Genomic DNA, 21,942 nt, shown 5'->3' with positions numbered 1-21,942 from the left:
TTTAAAAAATCAAATTAGAGAAAAGGAACACAAAATATATTCCCAGATCTCAAAATAAAATTAAAAAGGATATTATTTTAGGCAACATTTATGAAATGAAAGTACTACACCAGCACTGGGAAACAAGCTAACACCATAATAATTACCACTTTTGGCACAGATGTGGATATGGGTTGAGTATCTCCAATTTCTCTCAAAGGACAAAAAATGATTGAGTTATCTTACAGGTTAATTTTAAGACTGAACTGTGTTGGATCATCTAGAATGAACTTAGACCGATAAACTAATTTCCTTCTATACCTGAAAACCTACTCCAAATAGGAGTCCCAAAGGTAAGAGAAAAATGATATACTCCTGCTAATCCTTTCAATTCTGGAGTCTTGGTTAAAAAAAAAAGAATTGAAAGGTCTCTAAAGCTTGCTCCAGCATCAACCATTCTCAGAACAACTTCTTGTCTCACCGCTGCGCAAGTATAACAGTATTAGATAGCAGTTAATAGAAAAATCAACTTCCTTTTGTTGGGTAACACATGTAAAATACTATATATACTTTAATCTGTATAACCTTTTAAAATACTAGTGTTATGCAAGTTAGAAGATTAGTATTTGTATGGACAACACATTTTGTCATTTATTAGGATCAGCTATTTAGATCCACACATCCAATAGAGATCAACATATATTAGCATATTTGAATGTACTACTGGTTACAATAAAAACTGCTGTTTAACTGAGTCTAAATCAGTGTTTGTTGTCAACCAATCAGAGCATGTGGTGATGAATGCAGCAAGAACCAGAACAGTTTTCTGTACATACATTATATTGTCTCATCTACGTGTCTCTAGACTTTTAAAGCAGATTTGATAAAGGCATTAAAAATTTTAAGTTGATTTAGATTCCACATGACAAGATGAAGTGAGGGGAACGTTTTATGCCTTACATTTCTTAGAAGTCTACTTTACTGTAGAAGCCATTAAAAAGTTGCAAGTAACTTCAAGATGAAAGGCATTAGCAGCTTTTTAGAGAAGGATAATCACAGTCTTCTAGAGATATAATGGGACTTAATTCACAGAAGTTTCTGACTTGGTCTGCTGTTAATTGAATCAAAGTCAATGATGATCTTGTTACATTTTGGCTTGAATTCCCTAAAATAAAGAAAAATACAGATATTAGTTAGTGAGTAGTTAAAACACTTTGCTTGCTTTAGCTCCAGCCACATTTTGAAGGAAAAAAACCCTCCTTGGGTTCACATAGTTTTCATCTCTGTGGGAGCCAATTATAGTGCACCACACTGTGAGAAACCTGGACAAGAAAGACTAAGACAAAAAAAGACACATGGGGTGGGTCAGCCTGTACATTCTTCGGCTATTGGAGTTCATAAATTACCCAGGAGTCAAAGAAGTTTTAACAACTTAGCTGCAGGCGGTAGCATCATGTTACCAGAGCTGGGATTGTTTTCAAATATTTCAAATATTTTATACATATATATACACACACATGTATATATGTATATATATATATATATATATACACACACATACATATATACACATACACACACATATATATATACACATGTATATATATATATATATATACACACACACACACACACACGTATTTTCATATACTATATACATTTATATATGCATAGGCATATGTGTATATAGAAAAATATCTGAAATGTATTTTGACAAATATTTTGATGGCATTTTTTCCTTACCACATCTTCAAAGAACATTTTCAAACTTTGCCTCTGTGTATTATTATTTTTTATTTTATTTTTTTTTTTGCTAGGGGAATAGATCACATTATGTACTGTACTGGGGAAAAAAACCAAACTAGTTAAGTGGGAATAATTTAAAAATTGTAACTTTAAAACTATAAAATTAATACAGCCACAAATTGTTTCCTTTTATTATCATTAGAGCATCTGCTACAGCAATTAGCAAGGAAGGTATTTGGGGACTGAGCATATATTTTACAGTCTACCAGTAAACAAAGGATTATGCAAATTGTGTGGATTTAGTGCCTAATTAAGCTCTGCAATTCAGTTCAAGAGATGCATTAAATACCACCTACATCTTTAATAATCAATACAAGAATAAAGAACAGTCAACATAGGAAAGCTCATGGCCACAGAAACTCTGACAGACTATAACGTACTTTGTCCAGAACAGCAGTCTGAAATACAAGAAACACTTCTCACCCTGGAGAAGTTATAAGATTTGACTTGCAAGGGAATGATTTATGCTTCTTAGTCAAACAGTCTTAGTAGGCACAAAATACACTGAAGGGCTAAAACTGAATTTCAAGTACTGCTGTATTTTTTCATGGATGTTTCTCAACCCAGTAGGTACCTTTCATCATAAAATTTTATCTGTCAGAATTGTTATGTTTGCAAATTTTTCGAAGTCTTTATATTAATACTGTAAAACTTTTCAGAGTTGCAATGCCTCCCTGACCAGATAATTAGCCTCACCCACAGCATGTTACTGCTATCAAACTAGCTGTTGAACAGATTGTCTTTAGGTATCTCTGCCAGCATCTTCAAAAACTATTCTTCAAACATTTTTCAGTTTCTCATTACTTTAAGGCAAGTATTCCAGACTTTATACTTTTCTCACAAGAAATGCTGACCAAAGAAGATTGAACAGCTGTATGCACCAAGAATTAATTGCAGGTGGCTGATCTGATACCTGCCCAAATTGACTGCAACAAGATGATACTGAACTTTCAATAGGTATCAGGTCATCCTTGTAAAGTAAGTTAGTCATTTCTGTTACACTGATGGATAATTCTTGTGGTAAGGGACTCTAAGAACTCACTGGGAAGTCTAAACTACTCAAACCAAGGTCAGCAATGATTCTCCAAGTAAAACATAACAAATGAACTATCGCATTCATAATTTCACTGGCAAATGAAGTGAAATTTTCTTCTCAAAAAAAGAAGTCCAGGAATGAAAAGGAATACTCCAAGTGGATATTTTTTTCATACAAACATTATGAAATTGAACTTCAGCAACACATATGGGAAAGATAATGTTGCAACCGTCCGTCAACCCAGTATCTTTCACAGGTATACAGAGCAAGCCTGCTATCAGAGAATAAAAACTTGTACAATGCAAAGACACTTTTATCCTAAAGTTGGTCTTTTTCACAATTTTCTTCCTTTCCGAAATAAAAATTAGTTGTAAGCTCTCTTACCTGTATACAATACCAGCTAAATCAAACATCCGCCGTGCCGCCGTCATTTCAATAGAGTCGTGATACTTGTCAGACATAAAAATAACTTCCTTTATGCCTACAAAGGTCATAAAGAAAAAAAAATGGAATCCCATGAAAAAAAAAAGTAATGACATAAAAACTGGTACACAAAATCAGAAAAGACAGCACTCATCCACATGCTTTAGAACTCTATGCTCCACCTTTGCTTAGAGTTTGTACATGAAAATAGGTCTGTGTAAGGTAAAGCTGTTGGGGAAGGCATTTTTCTCAGAACATTAGAAAATGGTATCCCTGATTTCACCTAAGTTTACATTAGAAGACCAGATCCAAAAACTTGTAGGCAAAACCTCAAGACAGATGGAGTAGAAATTAAGCATTTTTGCAAAAAGCTATTGAAAACTTGTCCCATTACCTCATATAGATGAAATTCCTCCCAAAGAACTTAACGTCAAATCTCAATTCCCTTCCAAATACATAGCTATAAAAAGATGCTTTTTTCTTCTCTATTCAGTAAGTAACTTTCAGTTCCAAGTTTCATAAGCACACATCGCCTCAAATTGTGGAATGATCCACGCACAAATTAACAATTTGTGCCCTACTTACAGTAGAAATTATATTTCTACTGACCCAAGAGACTGACCCAAGAGACATTTCAGAGCCTAACATCATCTTCCTATATTTACCAGGTAACATAAATATTAATACAATGCATTTTTTGCTGACTTAATTGCATAAGGAAAAGCATGAGTGACTAACCGAGAACAAGCAGCAAATCTACCTTTGAAGACCACTCGATTTTTATTCTGTAAATAAGAGAAATGTAGCACAAATAAAGAATGCCACTGTCTTTCCACCTTCACCCCTCTTCACTTCAAGTCTTACAGACCAAAAAGAGTAAGTACTCCCTTTGCTACTCTTTTTTCTTCTTTTGTTCTTTCTGATGTCCATTAGTGGCAAGAGGAAGTCCTCAGAATAGCAATGCATGCTAAGGCTACAAGACTTTACTCAATGCACAAAACATATGCTTTGCTTAAGCAGAGATGTTCATTGGAACTGCAGCCTATTGCAGATGCCTAATCTCAAAAAAGGCAACACATTTAGGCCAGCACACTTTCTGCAGTGGCACAGATTTATAACAATTGTAATAAAAGACATAATTAAAGTAGGATCATAGAAGTCTTGTGACATTTATGAGCAAAGATATTTTAAAATCTTCAAATATCTACCATGCATCACGTTCAAATTAAAATTTCATGTATATACTCCCAACAGACCTTTTGTCATGGCAGAAGTTTATTTCTTTCTGCCCTACTCTATTCAGTGTCAGTGCACAGTAAAATTGACAGTAATTATATGCAAAGCCTGTGTTGTTCTTTGGCAGCTCCTGGTCTAAGAAGTTACAAACCTAAATTAGAAGCACACTTAGAATCACAGAAGATGCAATTAGCACTGGAAAAATTTGGCACCATTCAGATGCAAAAAAAAAAAAACCCAACCCACAAGTAGCATCTTATGAAGTTGACAGTGCAATTAATTTAGATCTAACAGCAGCAATTTAACATCAAATACATCCATGATACCGATGAGAAAGCAGCAATGCAACACTGACAAATCAGGCTGGCACTTCTCCTTACCTGCCTGGATGATGAGCTTTGCACATTCATTACATGGAAATAAGGCAACATACATGCTGCACCCTTTCACATCAGCTGAGTTTTTGTTCATGATGGCATTCAGTTCAGCATGGCACACTGATTGGAAAAAAAACCAACAAAATGACAATTCATAATGTCATTCATTAAAATAAATCAGTCAAACTAAAATGAAAGTGTTACATCCTTTCAAAGGCAAATAGCTTGCACAGCTTGTCATAAAGGGTAGAGGAAGAAATAAAAGCAGAAACACCAAGATCAATGAAGGTCAATTGTTCTGACCAGGCTGCTGATTAGTAATGATATCATTAAGCACATTAGCATTGCCATTTGCTAACACCTATATCAGGCAACAAAGCCGTAGGCTGTGGGCCAAGTAGTTGCAACCACCCTAAGTGAAGCAATATCTCACAGCTTCACAACTCTCTGGAGTATCTAATTGCCAGTATAAAACAGCTCATTTATGTGTTTACATGCACAGATAGGAACATTCTTATGGTTATTAAGAGCACACTGCGCGCTCTTAAAGGCAGGAGAATCATGAAGTAAAACTGAGCAGCTCTGTCCTCTGGGTCCCAGAACTGCTCAGTGCTGCTGCATGATTCTCTCACCCCAAGAATACACAAGACACACTCAACCATAAAAACGTCCCAGCTTTAATATTAAAGCAAGTTTACTGCTCATTAAAAGGTGCCAGACTTCCCAAGCAAGAAAGCAAAGTCCTCTATTTCTCCATGGATTTGAGATAAGCCAGGTAACAACAGACAACCCTGCCTTATTCCTCCATTACACAACAGCTCTTCTGGACAGATGGCGACTGAGGGTTCAACTTGTTATGCAGTACACATCAGTACAGCACGTAACATGTTACAAACAAAGGAGAAGAGAGCTCAGTTTAGGTCATCCGCTATGAACTTCTGAAGAAAACCATTAGGAAATAGAATCTGTGCTACAACTTTCTGTTTACACCTAGGAATGACAGCAAGTTGCAGAATGTATTCATCTGCCTACTGAGAAACTGTCTGGTGCCATGACTGATGTTGTAAACAGGCACTCAAGTGTGGCTCTGAGCTCAGCCAGAGACCTGCGTGTGCAGACAACACTAAGCAGAGGTTTTCTCCACTGCTTATTTTGAAGAACTGATAAAAAAGAAAGAAAACCAAAAAAAAGGAAAAAAAGTCTCTCTCCCATACATGGGAAAATTAAAACAGGCAAAGTTATGAGCAGAAGTTCATAATATAGTTGCAACTGTGCACTGACCCTTGTGTGCATGATCTTGCCACACAAAGAATAACTGAGTGCTGCACTTTCAGCATGCAGGAATCCTTATTGAATGGAAATGTTTTCCATATGTGGTAAAGGTCTACATGGAATTTCTATGTAACAGCTAACGTGCTATAAATTTACAGCCTAACATACAGCACACAAACTTTCCCATGTAGGCAAGTCACTAAGGACCAAACACTTACTAAAGAAAGCTCAGCATCAACTTAGACAAGCTGCCCCCAGAATCACTGTAATTACACTGTTCACGTATCTTCTCATACAAAGAAAAGCCAGAAACCAACATAAAAAAATGAAATTAAAAACAGCAAAGGAAATAAAAGATGGTTTGTTACTATTATTTCTACTACAACAACAATTGCATCACACTGTATTTTAGACTTGTACCATCAATTATACAAGATATAAAAGTATAGGCACTTTTAAACTTTGAAAACCCAGAAAACACTTTAACTTCAAATATATTACTGAGTTACATTAATTTTATACAGCCTTCAAAGAAATAGCCACAGAATTATTCTTCTGGGGTTACAGAAGAGTAAGCATAAAGCAGCACCTGGAACTTGGGTTTGGTGACTAGACAGAGCCATCACTTTTCAGTTTCTTTGAACAACATGTTTCTGTTCCAGGCAGTTGTCTCAAAGGCCTCCACAAAAAAGAAAGAAGGATGAGAAAATGTTTTCAGAGGCTCACGGAAATAAATAAATAAATAAACAAACAAACACCCTAATTCCTAATATCCCAAATATTTCTACTTTACTAAAACTTAGAAGCCTTCAGCCATAAAAACAGACACGTTTCAGTGTTAGTACCACAATAACTTTCCTCCTGCACTGATGAGAAAGTCTTTTAGAAACTACAGACTTCCAGACTTTCAACAACAAACCTCCTCCAAGCAAAAACAATTTCAGGCCAAAAAAAACTTATAAAAGATCATCAGCTGGAGTGAGGGAGGAAGATATTTTGCCTCCTGACTATCGTAACACAATCTGAAGTTAAAAACAACTATGACTTTCTAGAGTGAAAAGAGAGAGAAAGAAGGCACAGAGATGACAACATGAATGAAGCAGTCACCTCAAGACAAAAAGCATTGGAATCTCCAGCAAAGCCAACAGGATTTAGTTTCAAAAACCAGAGGAGGTGGGCTTTTCACGCACACTGTAACTCAAAAACATATTCCTTAAAGCACAAAGGTTTGCACTGATTAAAGGAGTCCTCTTCTTTCTTCCAGTACTTTCTACACCCCTTGTTTATTGGACTATTAATTACAAAACCATTCTGGCTCAGTAGGTTGAACTTGGAAAACTATTCTGGGGAACTATTATTTTCTGTGTCTTTGTTTTACACATTTCCCTAGACACCTGCTACTGGTACCTGTGAGAGATAGTAGGTTAGGTGGTCCATAATAAGGTACAGGCATCGGACAAATATTTTCAGATTTTGTTCCATAGTTCTTCACTCCCTCATTCCCATTTTTCTTTCTCTGGCAAATAGGCATTGACTGTTTAATTTATAAATTTAAAAAATTCTGTGGATAACAGATTTCTTTACTGACCAACTTTGTAGAGAGCATTACTTAAAGAAACAAAAGTCAAACCCAGGATTTCAAAATCCCTAACTGTAATAACAAGAGTAGTCCCCATTTAAGGACACAAAGTTTTCTAACCCATTAAGAACTCCAGCTACTATTAGTAAAATATTGTTCCTTCTCAGACAGTAAGACACTAACTTAAAGAAACCTTGCACAGGTTCATAGTGCTCAGAAATCTGAAAGCTGTTTATTTAAGCAGACCATTAGAACTAGAATTTTTGCAATACCCTCTGACGACCCCCAGTTATTTTTTTTTTTTAAATAATATTCACATATAGTTAACATTATATTAGATCTATTAGGTCTTGAAGATTGGTTTCTATGCTGGAAAAGTGGCTTGAAAAGTATTCTCTGAAGACTTCATTAGCTGAAGAAGCAATCATGCAATAACACAGTGTGTCCTGTGACATTTCCTTCACCTAATACAATGTGCATGAGAGGGGGAAAAATAGAGGACTGATTAATTTCTGGTAATATTAATTCCAACTTGTGTTTCTATCTTTTCTTGCTGCATATCACTTTTACTGCATATTAGGTAATGCCCATCCTTAAACCTACCCGCAAATAAGAGACCCCCCTACTGATGGTCATTTTTCAGTATTAGACACTTACCATGAATATGTTCTTCCTGACTTGCCGAGTCAGAACTACTCTTTCCACCTTCTAAGACTGTTCTGATCAGTGATTTTATAATGACCACTAGCACTACTCAAAATATTTATTAATACTGTGAAAATTCTTACAAGGCTTGATGAAGATCTTGGAGTATGGACCATTGTAACATGTCATATTTTAAACAGAAATCAAAGGAAAGGTTCCAGGAAGCAACCTTTCTATGTAGTTAATTACTAACAAAAACAGACCAAGAATTTGGAGAATTTATGCAGTAAATATGATGTTACATTTAAAGGAAATACACTTCAATGCATACAGCGTCACGCAACATGTTCTGACTTATTTGTTAACATAAGATTTTCTACTGCCACATTAGCCAACTTGACAAATATTATAGGCCTCTAGAACAAATATATGATACTAGCAAGGTGTTCTGCAACATAAAGCTGGCACAAAAACGCATACAGGGAGTTATGTAATTTACCAACAGTCCTTTGGTAAAATCTTCACCTTGTTTTTGCCCCTTGTCCATCCCAACTTAGTCCAAGCTCTACTTGCCTGCTACCCTCTACTCATTGCACCAGTGCTGGACACAGCAAGGATGCAGAAGACACTGAGGAATTACTGAAAAGCACCAGCTCTGGAGTGACAGCTCCTGGGGATCGTGGTTGATGGAAACTGTAGAACGATGCCAATCTTATTTCAACCTTTGTGAAAGTGTAGGGGGTGGATGCTGCTCACTACATTAGTGGAAGATAGAACACTGATGCCAGCTGACTCTTTCCTGCTCTGTGTGCTCTAAGAGCAGTTGCTTGGTCAGGGCAAGAAGGCAAGGTTAACATGACCAGATTTCATTGGAGTCTTAGCCTTTTTAGACTGCAGTCGGGAAGAGGGAACAGCCCCACCTAACTAATTTGTTCTGTTAAAAGAGGAGAACTGGGAAGTGAACATGGGGACTACCCAGCCCATTTATGAGCAGCACATAAAATCTGCTGGGAGCAGGCAGGGAAGCCTTTTGCAGAACCTGAAAAGCAGTAGCTAATCCAATCCATTCTTACCATCGTGCTCCAAGATTGCACTAATCTCAACAGAACACAAGACTGTTCCTTAAGTGGCAAGCAGAATAAGAGAAATTATTTCAAAATTCCCAAACTTCTTAGACATTTGGTGTTAGACACTAGAATTAGAAAGAAATCCAGGCAGGATAAGAGAGTGAGAGGCTATAGGCGGAGAGCGTCTCCTATAGATCCCCATTCCAGTTGAAGCCTCGGCTTTGCACTGCCAGTTGGAGAGAGTGCATCACACTTCTTCTTAGTGCCTTATCAAGTTTTATGCTGTCAAAATAACAGCTTCTACAAAAGTAACATTTGCCTGAATATCTTCAAGCGTTCATCTCTTTAAAAAAATTGACGAAAAGCTCATAATCCTAACACAACAAAATGTTGCTAACAGTTTGTTTCATTTTACACAGCAGGTACTGTTCAATTAGAGTATACTTTCTGCCACAGCACATATTTTATCGTATCTGAACCTGTATAAATATTTGTAAGCATATTTACTCAGTATTTTCTCTATTGCTTAGAGGTTTCTATATTTGCCAGTCATTTTAATTTAAAACCCTCTTAATTAGAGACTGGTTGTCAAATAGATGTTCTAAGATTACAGTGGAGACAGAGGGCGTAACAGGAGCATAGCAACTAGCATCAGTAGTAAGACTTACGTTAATAGGAGAAAAATGTAGTATTTTAAATGATCAGTGAGAAGAAATAATGCATCATCAAAGCTTTGCATTCATCTAACAGCAACAGGGGGCATTCACTTTTGACTCCGAGCGCCAGAATTCTGTGTAATTATTAAGAAATTCCCATACACTGTACTGAGCACAAAGCTTTAGGAAGAGCTTTTAATAACATCTCAGTGAAGTGGGTGTTCAGAACTAGCTTTCTATTTCTCTGAGGTGCACAGAAACATCCCCATTTCCGTCACTGACTGGCAGCCTGGAAAGAACCAGTTCCCACAAAGCAACAAAAAGCAGCTTGATTTTGTGCTGTGAAAAAAACAGCATTCAGCAAAACATTACCTACTTTCTGAAGTAACAGAGCTATACTACTAACCTGCTCAAGTATATCCCACAGCTCAAAAGAAAAGGTTTAACTGGCTTCAAGATTCTCATAGGGAACACAGAGTATCAATATGGGTGATTTACATCATGATTCCTGTATCATTCAAACACCTTGCTAACATTTGCATCCTCTAAGGTAAAATGAGCACTACCTAACATTTTCATGCTTTCTTCCAGTAGCAGCTCAGGTTACATTTAGATAAGGGTAAAAATAATTTTTAATCAAGCACAGCCCTTTCTTTAACGTTGCACTGAGCAGAAGTCACACTTCACAGTGCAGGCGAGATACGTACAGTGTATGCTATATTGTGGCAGACACAGATAACTGAGACAATTTCAAGCCAATAGGACTCAAGATGTAGTAAAACGTTAGACTGACAGGATTCATTTAGCCTTAAAACAAAAAGTTCAAAAGATCATTGTTATCAGTAAGTGCATGGGCAAAGAGGGAAAGGAGGAAGAAGGGTTGATGGCACTGAGTAAGAAAAGCTAAAAGAACAACGCTAGAATACTCAAGAATGTATAAAACCATCAATTTAGCATGGAAATAGGAAGTTTTCTAGCTATAAAACAGCGAAACTGATCAGAGCTGTGGGGTCAGTGTATCCATCTGTTCTGCTGAAGCTCAATAAATTTATTACAGGATCACCTAACACAGCTCTGCAAGGATAGCCTCTGGGTCCAATCCCCCGCTGTATCTGTAACACAAAACACAGACAGGGCCAGGAAGTGACCCTTGGCCCTAAGGCCAACTGGCACATGCTAGTTCATGTTCATCTTACTCAGGTGTCCATCAGTATTACATAGAACTTGGTCCTGGGTTTTCACACAGCTCCACATCTCAAAAGTCCCAGGGCAGCACACATTTATTCTGTATGTTTCAGTTCAAACTGCATAAAGAAATAAGATGACTTTTTTGCAGCCCACCACAGTGGTACTTTCACAGCATGAAACAGAGTATGCATTGCATATCCCCCAGTATGGCCTGAGGGAGGGAGGGAAGAAGGTTAAGCATACTGTCTCAGCAGGCTTTGCACAACAGGACAAGAGTTTTCTTACAGTATTTTTTCCACCCTGCACTCTGTAGCAGCCTCTAAGGGAGCCACTCAGAGCAACACCTAGGCTTTGCTCTGGAGACAGCCCTTCAGAGAGGTCCAAAAGACACAGAAAGTGAGTTGATGGCTATGCTAAGCTAATGCAGCTCTTAAAACAAGGAGGTCAACACTGAGATCCAACCTCAGCCCTTTTCCGTAGCAGTGCAGATGCGTAAAACAGCTCTAGAAGATATCTTCCAGGGTAGTGTGGTAGTATATGCACAGTTGCCATCTTTACATACTAAACAACACCCCAGCTCTAGTGGAGTCAGTGCCAGCATTCCCATGATAAGCTCATGGAGCACATAGTAAGACCGTACTATCCTTTAATAAGGTAGTCAAGAAAAATCAAAGCTAAAAAGCTCAGTTTACACAAATGCAGTGATAATCAGCAAAAGCAGTACGGAAAACATGACAGCTTAATGAGATTTTAGCAGCAATTCTATGCATCGCTTTGAATCTACCACAATTTTTTAAAGCAGATTTTTTTTTTTTTTTTTTAATATGTAGTTGCCTGGTCTGTCAACTGTGCTATCAAGATTAATAAGAAACTGCTAGATTTTAAATGATCTGCAAATTACAAAACAGGTTGTTAATTCGTCACAGTAGACACTTTATTACAGAGTGGTGATGTTTTCTGAAGAGGTGAAGACTGAGATTCTTTAGGGGAAAGGCACAAGTTGGAGCAACTCCTAGAAATGAACTCATCTCTCCAAGCTTTCAAAATTGATAAGCATTAACAAAAAATAAAATTTTTGAAACCCTCATATTTTACTGTATAAAATATTTCCACAAATCCCATCTTTTTTTTTTTTTTTAGTTTAAGTCAATGAGTTTTATATTTGAGAGCCCTATTTCTGCATCTCTCCTGGAACGTGCTTAAGACCCAAAGACCACACACACTGATCTTAGTTCAGAACTGAGAACTTACAGCAAGCATAACGACTCAACCAAAATCAATATTCTCTTTTCAGCTTTATCTTTAATCAATGGGGTAATGTTTGTTTCCACACCCTATAAATAAAAAGCAGTCGTACCATGGTGAACCATTATAGTATCTTCATTATATGTAAAACCAGAGCTTCTGTGCTTTAGAACAGATGTTAAAATTTGGCAGGAGCTGGTGATACTGTAAGCAGTGCATCTCTTATGAAAAATAACAAGAAATCTTACCAAGTTTAAGAGTTAGTTTTAGAGGTCTGATGATGAATTGGTGAAATGAACAAGGACAAGTACAAGAGTTGTAAGAACTCAAATACAAAGCCGATTAATTGAGCTGAACCACAGCATATAATCTTTCACTTTAATGCTATAGGAAAATGTAATATCATTGTTTAGAAAGAGCTTTGGATGCACACAAGAAATTTCCAAGCTAATGCAAGTCCTATTCCTGTATCAGATCAATTTTTAGAAGTTAGAAACAAGAACATGGATTTATTGCACAGAAATAAATACTTCATATTGGAGGAGTCAGTATCTTTATAAAAACCAAACTCTGGTGCTCATTGCCCCTCATTCATGCAAGGGAGAAATTCTCAAGGGTTCTCATTTGGCTTTGTGGTTCTTTCCCCTTCCACTTTCAAACCCAGGAAGGACTAAGATGAAGCACAAAATGAAGGAACTACCTGCTTCCACAGCTCCTGCTGCACCAGTCTCACCCCACAGAGGTTCAGCAGGAGCTGGTGTGGAAGTAAAAACATGAAGAGGGATTGAAGACAGCATGCACTCCCCCCTTCTTTATTAGTCTTAACCACAGTTCATCCCCAACATCAGCTACTGAAATCTGCAAGGCAACTCTCAATACTATTTCCATGCCCAGCAACAGTCAGTCCTCATGGAGTGAAGCCTCGGGCAGCTCAGAGAACCATCCTCTTTGGTTTCTGCAAATCACACATGGCCCAGAGGTCTAACTGTGCAGCCTTGTTTGATAGATGTGCCAATAATCACAGAGGACCCTTCAAAGCAAGCTTGCAGAAAGCCAAACTAAGCCTGCTGTGAAGACACAATCCAAAGTAGCATTCAGCTTTATTTACCATGAAACTGTCCTTGCCCCTCATTCAATCTCTCCATTTAGTAAAGGTGAATCAAATCATAGGTTGAAATAAATAGTGAAAGTCACTTCACTTGTAGCAGCGAGGATCTACCATGACATGAAATGAGAAGAGGCATGGAATGACAGTATGTGATCATATACTTAAGACAAATTTCAACTCCACAAGTCATAACATGTATTATCTATGCCACAAACACCTGAATACTGGGATTTCCTACAACCACTGCAGTTTACAATTTTAATACCAGTACTTTAGACTAATTATTTGTTTTGCATATACGTGCTTTCAGTAATTTCCATGGAGACAAACACACCAAAACAGCAATCATTTGCATGCACTGTGTGCTCATAAGCTGCATTACATTTACCAGACTTCATTTCAAAGTCCAAAATGGCTAACCATTTATAAACATACTTCACACAGAAGCCATCCCTTCATGAAGACCTTTAATTTACTTTCAGAGTTGTGATTATTATTCTGATGCATCATGTACGAGCACATTAACAAAGATGGATGAGTGGAAGAAAAACAGACTGAAGTTCTACCAAATGATCTTTCATATACAGGAACATCAGAAGTCTGACTTGTCAGCTACAAGTAGCCTTACCGTAAGGATACTTTGTGTCTAATCTATGTGCTGCTGTTCTTGTCCAAGGTAGTGCATCATCACTGCAGCCATTAGGCATCCCATTGTACCCAATTCCAACAATCTTGTTTTCTGAATTTACAATACAGGCACCAACCTGAAAAAAATAAGACTCGCATAGTACCAACAGCATGCAAAAATCATATATCAAAAAAGAAGATAAGAGCTGAAAAGTCAGTGCTACAAATTTTAGAGATATGAGCTTTACTTCATATGTGTCACACAGTCTTGAACGTGACAAGGCTACAATAAACAAGGTCACAATTGAACCCAACAGGCAGACCAGGGCAGATGCAAGCCTGCTACCTTCTAGCCACACAGTCCTCAACTCAGTCTGCCAGCACTGTTCCTTGTCAAAGTGAACCAAGTTCAGGGAGCAGAACCAGCACACAACTAACAGTGCTACGTACAAGTTTTCTGTCAGTTCAGCTCCCCAAACTAGTTTTTCCAGTGCAATATAAGCAGCAGCAGGAGCTAAAGAAAATGGATGGATGACTGAACAAAAATGTGGTAGTTCTGACCTAGCTAGAGATAAGCACTCAGCCTGCATGGCTTGTTTATGCAAACACACACCAAACGACCAGACACTTTAACTCCCACCTTCTACTACTTTAATCCAAATCTGCACACAGGCCTTCTTTTAGACTGAGGAAGTGACAAAGAATTTTAAGTTTTGTGTCCATAATTTAGATGTACTGAAACAGCAATAACATTGATTTTAATTTACACAATGTGTTTATTAACCAGCACCGGGTAAACAAGAATTTAGCTCTAAATAAACATGCTTCAGAGAACTGACAGCTATAACATACAGAAGCCAGGAAGTAATTGAGCAGGCTGTTTACATACATTTTAATCCATTGCTTTGTTGGGATCTTCTTCCTGAAATTTTTCAGGGAAAGGAAACCAACAGCTTGATTGGGTGCTGCAGAACTGCATGTCTCATGAGAGGTTATCTATCACCTCCAACCAATATTAAGTCCAAGAGAGGTACAGGAGCGAAGTAAAGGATGGAGAGAGAGACAACTTGAATGCAATAACAAACAAAAAGGAATTTTTATACTCTTGCAGGTGAGGAAAAGGAACTTCTGAGGTGATAAATCTAAAAAAAAATTTACAATCTACAACTTTCAGTAGTTATATCCTCCTCTAACTGTAATTCTACTTACAAGAAAAAGGAAAAAATAAATGTATGCGTCATTTTAACCTTCAGATGAAGGGAATACCTACAAAACTCCAAGCTACAAATGTACACACAGAATTATACACATGAGGTCAGACCCAATAAAAGAATTTCTGTAACAAAAAGTGCTGATCATGTTAAAAATTCAAAAGCTATATACTAAAATGACTTTTAATAAGAAAACCCTGAAAATGCTACATGTGCATCTGATGTGATGTGTAAGGCAGATTAGGTTATGTTACTTTTATATACTGACTTCTTACCTGAGAACTTGGGTCCTTGCTTCTCTGTGCTGACAAAAATGCAACTGCCATAAAATATTCAGGCCATTCCAGATAATCCTCTCGTTTTTTACAGGATGCTTCATCACCAAAACTATAGTTTCCAAAAAAAAAAAAAAAAAAAAAAAAGGCAGCCATCAGTAAATAACACTTAGGTGAAGTTACTGCAGACTGTATTCTTCCAGTGAGCGCGAGTTTAAAGTAATCTAAGGGATTAGAATCTCACAAAGACCACCTTTTATTCACCAGTAAAATCATCAGTGTTACATGCTTTCCAAGAACTTATATATGCAACATTTTCTTTCAGAGGAAAGGAAACCCAGCAAGGTTGCAAATTTCTGTTTTAGATAAGAAGGCTGAGCTATTCAGAGCATTGAGCTATAAAGACAGAGCAATTTATCCTCGATAGATAACACCTTGTGTATTTCTAAGATTCAGGTATATCTTGTACTGGCATTCTTTTCACTCAAACAACATAATCATTTTTGTGATGACTGTGCTAACTGCAAGCCTCTAATCTAAGCTATTTTGTACTTCTGCCTATGACAAGTGTTCTCTAGATTTCTATTTGGAGGCTTCCAGTGCAGTCATTCGTTTCTGCCTGTACAATTGTTGCTGTGAGTCTGCTTCTTTTGACAATGCTTATAGGCAACAGTCTGAGGTTGTAAACCATTCTGATAGTCCAATGCTAAGTTTCTCTTTAGGTTATGGGCTTTATGAACGCCCCCAAGAGCTGATGAGATGAGTTCAAGAACTTTTCCCTTAGACAGAATGCATAAATGTGGCATGAAAAGCTGCCTCTTCCCCTGCACTGAGGGGTTTATTTGAGAGAAGGGGCACAGGAGAAGTGATGAGTCACTCTTTCTTGCCTCCTTTCGGTTGAAAGACTTCCTGGACAGCACAAAACACAACAGGAAGGTATCTCTGCTTTTCAGAAAAAGAAGGCAAAGAGAGACTTTTCTTTTTTCCCCCCACCTTCTCTCCAATACCTGAAAGATTTGCAAATTTCCAGAAAAATATCAAACCTAAAGAAAAGTCCCCCAAATCCCACCTAATGCTGCTACACTTGAAAACCAAAATGATGTAATGATTTTAACAGCTCTTCAGCAATCCTCAGAACAACTCAAATACAAGACAGTAAATATCTTACCAAAATACAGAAGTGCCGTACTTTTCCTCCTGGATTCCTCTTACCAGGTAGACAGCTTAAGATGTTTTAGGAAAAAAAAAAAAAAGGAGGAAGGAGACTAAGATACCCTTCTAGCAATGTAGAGCCATGCAGAATAATGCATCAGAGGTAACCACAAACAGCAAGACATCTCACAGCCACTGTAGTGCCAGTGCCTTCCAAGCACAAACATTAGAAGACAAGCATTTTGTTAATGATTGTTTTTATAACCAAAAATATAAAATAGCATGTCTTAGAGGCTTGCAGTTAGCTTGTCACACCGAGGTTACACTATTTAAGTGAAGAGAATGCCAGTACATAATAAAACTGTACTTTAGAAACCCACAAGGCTCTATTTACCAAAGACAAATTACTGCTTTTGAGTGGTTTATATGTGGCACCTTAGAAGTAAGCAATTTTGGCTTCTTCTTGGAATGAATGAGGATTATCATTAAGGCCATCATCTCAGTGTAAGATGGGAGAAACATACATTCTCGGTGCAACCAGCAGACCTCTCCCACACTTTGACAACACTGTAAACAGTGTCAAAAATGCTGTTATAAAAGCAAGCATAAAAATGAGGGTGCTCAAACTGGCTCGAATTGTCTAAGAAATAGAAACTGTATCCTACTAACAAAGAAGAGTGTTCAGAGCACAAGAGGTTCACAGCAGAAATTAAAGACTTCCCCTTACACACTTCTTGCCAAACTGAACATGGTCAGCTTTACTGAAATTAGAAGAAAATGTTTTAACTCATGAGTGAGTATTTACAATGTATCACAAAAGTAGATTTACACACTTCAAAACCCCCGCAGACTTTAAATGAATACTCTTCTACATTCCTAAGTAAGTGACATTCACAGTAATGTCTTCTGAGAGCCCTCAACAAAGATACGTAACACCCAGTGCAGAACTACACCAAGTAACACGTTCTGGGAAAAGCTCTCCAGAAAAATCATAATACTCAAAACTGAGAGATCCTGAGATCTCCTTTTGTTAAATTATTTCCTAGTAAACCTTGTTATTTAAAAAAAAAAAAAAAAAAAAAAAAAAACCAGCAAAAGCTACTATTTAGTTTTTTTTATAATACAAAACACTATGTAAGTGAAGCCCCTCAGAGTACCAGCTTCACAGCAAGAGGCGCATATCTGAGAAATAAGCAGAAGGCTGACATCAAAAAGAACATGAAAAAAAACAAACCTCACTCAATTACTTCTACTTAACATCACAACGTTTGGCTAGATGATTCCTTCAGCTCATTGCACAGGAACACAGGAGTGTGAAATGGGTATAAAACACTTCATTTCTGATTAAGCAGAAGCCAAGGACTTGGCTAGTGGTCAAGCACAAACAGGAAAATTAAGCATAAAGATTTTGGGCAGCTGATCATTCTCCTCACACTCAATTGTAAGTTCTAGAATTGCATGAAGAATATCTACTCTAAAAAAAATAGCTAAAAAAAGCTAGCTACAAAAAGAGAAAATAACATTTATCCTTGTGATAATTCAAACAAACCTATGAATAAAAGTAATGGGAAGTGAAAGCCATGAAGATAACATTATTCAAAAAGGAAGGAAAAAAATCCCCAAATTCTACAGTGATTTATAATCTGTAGAAAAGTCTATGTAAACAGTATTTCAAATGCAAACAGAGAAAGAGTCTGCAATTAAAGGCCAAGCCTCTGTTCTCAGTTCTTTCCCATTCATCTTCAAGTAAATGATAACACTGCGTCAAAAAAGGGAAGAAATTTCATTCAGCTACAGGAAAAGAAAAAAAAAAAAAAAAAGTTTACCTAAATAACAGCAACAAAAAAAAAAAAAAACAAAAAAGGTAGAAAATCTTAAAACAGAACACAGAGAATGAATTGTGGTGGTCAGGTACACAACAACGTAGTACAACTGGTGAATGAACAGGTATTGGACTTTCTTTTCCCTTTTCATTTTCCTGCTGTTTTCTTATTTCTGATATCACGTGCAATATAGAATCACAGAACTGTCTGAGTTGAAAGGGACCCATAAAGGCTGCCTGGTGGTCTGAGCACTGAACAGGGACACCTACAGCTCCATCGGGTGCTCAGAGCCCCGTCCAGCCTGACCTCGGCTGTCTCCAGGAATGGGGCATCCACTGCCTCTCTGGGTAACCTGTGCCAGTGCTTCACCTCCCTTAGTGTAAAACACTTCCTTACATCATGTTTAAATCTGCCTTCTCTTAGTGGGAAACCATTTCCCCTTGTCCTATCACAACAGTCCCTTCTAAAGTCTGTCCCCTTCTTTCTTACTCCAGATTTTAGGTTTAGATTTCTTACTTTACCCTTTAGATACTGCAAGGCCGCTCTCAGGCCTTCCCACAGCCTTCCCCTCACCATGCTGCACAGCTCTCGCAGCCTGCCCTCCAAGGGAAGCTGTTCCACCCCTTGGGTCATTTTTGTGGCCCTCCTCTGGACCACATCTCTCCCGCACTGAGGGCTCCCCATCTGGACACAGTGCTCCAGGTGAGGTCTACACCACGTTCTGACTACACTGTATTTTCTTTTTCTTCCAGGATAGATTTCTACTGAAAATCAACTGCCAATACTTTGTCACTCAACGCACAGAAATTAGGGTAAAAGGCCAAGCGTGTTTTTCTTTCTTAAAAAAGCACCCTTAGCACCTACTGCCTCGTTCCCCAAAAGCCAAACGGGCCACACGCTCCTGCTGACTTTTCACATTAGCTTCCTTATGCCTCACCCTTCTGCCTGTAACTGCTGCGCCAGATGCGCGTGCCGCTCCCTGAGGCGCATCACGCTTCCCCCCGCCGAGCTCTGCGCCCCAGCTGAGCAGCACACGCGCTTCAGCCCCGCTCCGCTAGCATGGTGGCGGCGAAGGGAGCCGCAGAGAGAGCTTGGAAACGGCAGCACTCGCGGACCCCCCGAACCCGCGGCCTCTCCGCCCCGCCGTGCCCTCGCTCGCTCAGCGCGGTCCCCGAGGGCGGCGCAGGGCAGGAGGCGGAGGAGCGTACCCGTTAACGTGGCCGGGCTGATGGCCGCTCATCCCGCCGCTCTCCTTCGCCGTTTGGCGCCAAAGCGGGAGGGGGTGGAGAAAGAGGCGGGAGGGAGGCGGGGAGCCCCGGCGCCATGTCGCTCCGCGCCCCGGGGGCGGGGGAGGGCGGGCGTCCGCGGCCCGGCCGTGCGGGAGAAGAACCCCAAACGTTCGCCCGGCTGCAGCCAAGGGTTGTTCTAACGCAGGGGTGCTGCGGAACCTCAGCACCGATCTCGCTGAGCCGACCCACTCCTGTGTTTCTCCAGACCTCGAGGCAGTTCACACTCACTTTAGTGCTATGGTAGTCCTCGGTGTTGTGTTCTGGACGACGTTGCTTCTAACGCTCTGCACAAGCATACATCTTTTCTCCCAGCTCAAGCTCTTGAGGTAAATCTAAATATTAAAGTCCAGTATTCACATACCAGAGTATCTGAAAGTTTGAGTTCGTGGTAGTCCTTATGTTCCCCCATATTGGCCATATGCATAACAAACTGCAAAAGTGGCCATCTAAAGGACCCCAACCACGTTCACAGCTGTGGTTAAAGCCGTCCCAAAAGACACAGACAGTGGTAATAAAAACAGAAGTGCATGTTGCTATTGCTTTCATAGTTCATAGAGTCTCAGAATCATAGGGGTTAGAAGGTACATAGGGAAGTCACTGGGTGCAACCCCTTGCTAAGGCAGGCTCCCTGCCATAGGTATATTGCACAGGTGGGCATCAGATGGGTCTTGGATATCTCCAGAGAAGGAGACTCCACAGCCTCTCTGGGCAGCCTGATCCAGTGCTCTCTCACCATCACTGTAAATAAGTTTTTCCTTATGTTCATACAGAGCTATTTGTGCTCCACTTTGTGCCCACTGTCTCATGTTCTCTTGCTGGGCACCACTGAAAAGAGTCTGCCCCCATTGACTTGACTCCTGCACTTTACATATTTGTAAACAGTGATAAAAACATACATATAATATGTCCACTAGGACACCCATGCCCTTCTCTTTAGTTTTCTGCATTGTTTTGTTTTGTTTTGTTTTTTTTTAAAAAATAACTGACAAACCATGAAGTATGAAAATATTACCTAAATTTCACAGATACTCCTATTTAGTTGTCACAAAAAAAGTTGGCATAAGCAGCTAACATTTTCAGAAGAGAAAACATATAGTTATTTCAGTTTCTCAGAGCTCTGTGATCACAATTTCATATGGACAACAAATGTTCACGAAAAGGAACAATTTAAATGCAAGGAGAAGAAATGAAATTTAATGAAAGTACCATCAGTCAGAAAAACATGAGCCTGAAGGTGAAATGAAAGGCCTGATTATGGTTGATCACGGAGAGAGTTAAAGAGCACTCATTTAATTAATCTGGAGAAAAATTTAGCATAATGCAGTTCAAAAAGTTTGCTACTATCTGTATATGTTTCTGCACTCTTGAAATATGAATTAAAATTAATAGTGCTACAATTACTCATGCTAAATGTATTACTTTACATAATTAAGATTCTGAGGACAAACCGTAACAACTACTAACCTTTCAAAAACAGTGCTTATACGCTGATCATATACAAAGATTGAAGGATTTTCTACTCTGTGAAAACTGATGAGGAGTTTATATCACATTTTCCAGCTAATATTTATAAAACAGCCAGAGCCAGATTCAAAGTAATAGAACCCCTTTTTCACAAGAAGAAAGATTCTTCCTCTCTTCTCTTCCATTCCTGTCAGAGAAGTAACAAATACAGACTGCAGAATAACTGCTTTTACTATTAAGTAATGAAGGTTGAAGGTTCAAATTCACGTTAAAGTATATTACAATTGTATTATTTTTGAAATTCAAAAGTTAAATGTTTTTGTAATTTTAGCAAGTAAGTTTTCTTAATAATTTGAATCTACCCTTATCTCCACCTGTTAAGTCCACAAATGTACATTTTTCTCATTTTTCAGGGGTTATTGACTCTTGCTTTTATCTTGTTCTTCCTCAATAAAGCAACATTCAGAATTTTTAATAAAACAGC

General features: G+C 38.4%; 1 protein-coding gene across 8 annotated transcripts in view; it reads right to left on the bottom strand.

Annotated features, from left to right (window-relative positions):
* Window positions 1–321: 321 nt before the first annotated feature.
* The window catches only part of DCTD (dCMP deaminase), a 54,403-nt gene continuing 32,782 nt past the window's right edge, over window positions 322–21,942 (bottom strand). For 6 of the 8 annotated variants that reach the window (XM_031607472.2, XM_090138913.1, XM_031607471.2 and 3 more), the window contains 5 exons: window positions 15,731–15,842; window positions 14,246–14,381; window positions 4,861–4,977; window positions 3,206–3,302; window positions 322–1,144 (listed from right to left, as the gene is read on the bottom strand). In XM_031607472.2, coding sequence (XP_031463332.1) covers window positions 1,066–1,144; window positions 3,206–3,302; window positions 4,861–4,977; window positions 14,246–14,381; window positions 15,731–15,781 — 480 coding nt within the window. In that variant the 5' untranslated portion in view covers window positions 15,782–15,842 and the 3' untranslated portion in view covers window positions 322–1,065. Of the gene's footprint in view, window positions 1,145–3,205; window positions 3,303–4,860; window positions 4,978–14,245; window positions 14,382–15,730; window positions 15,843–19,913; window positions 20,021–20,222; window positions 20,887–21,942 lie in introns of those variants that run through there. The other 2 variants (XM_090138911.1, XM_031607470.2) reach the window with 2 other exon arrangements.

This window comes from Phasianus colchicus, chromosome 4 (genome assembly GCF_987193195.1).
Source record: "Phasianus colchicus chromosome 4, bPhaCol1.hap1.1, whole genome shotgun sequence".
Taxonomy (NCBI): domain Eukaryota; kingdom Metazoa; phylum Chordata; class Aves; order Galliformes; family Phasianidae; genus Phasianus; species Phasianus colchicus.
The sequence above is the reverse complement of the archived record's forward strand: the minus strand, read 5'-3'. Positions and strand labels throughout refer to the sequence as shown.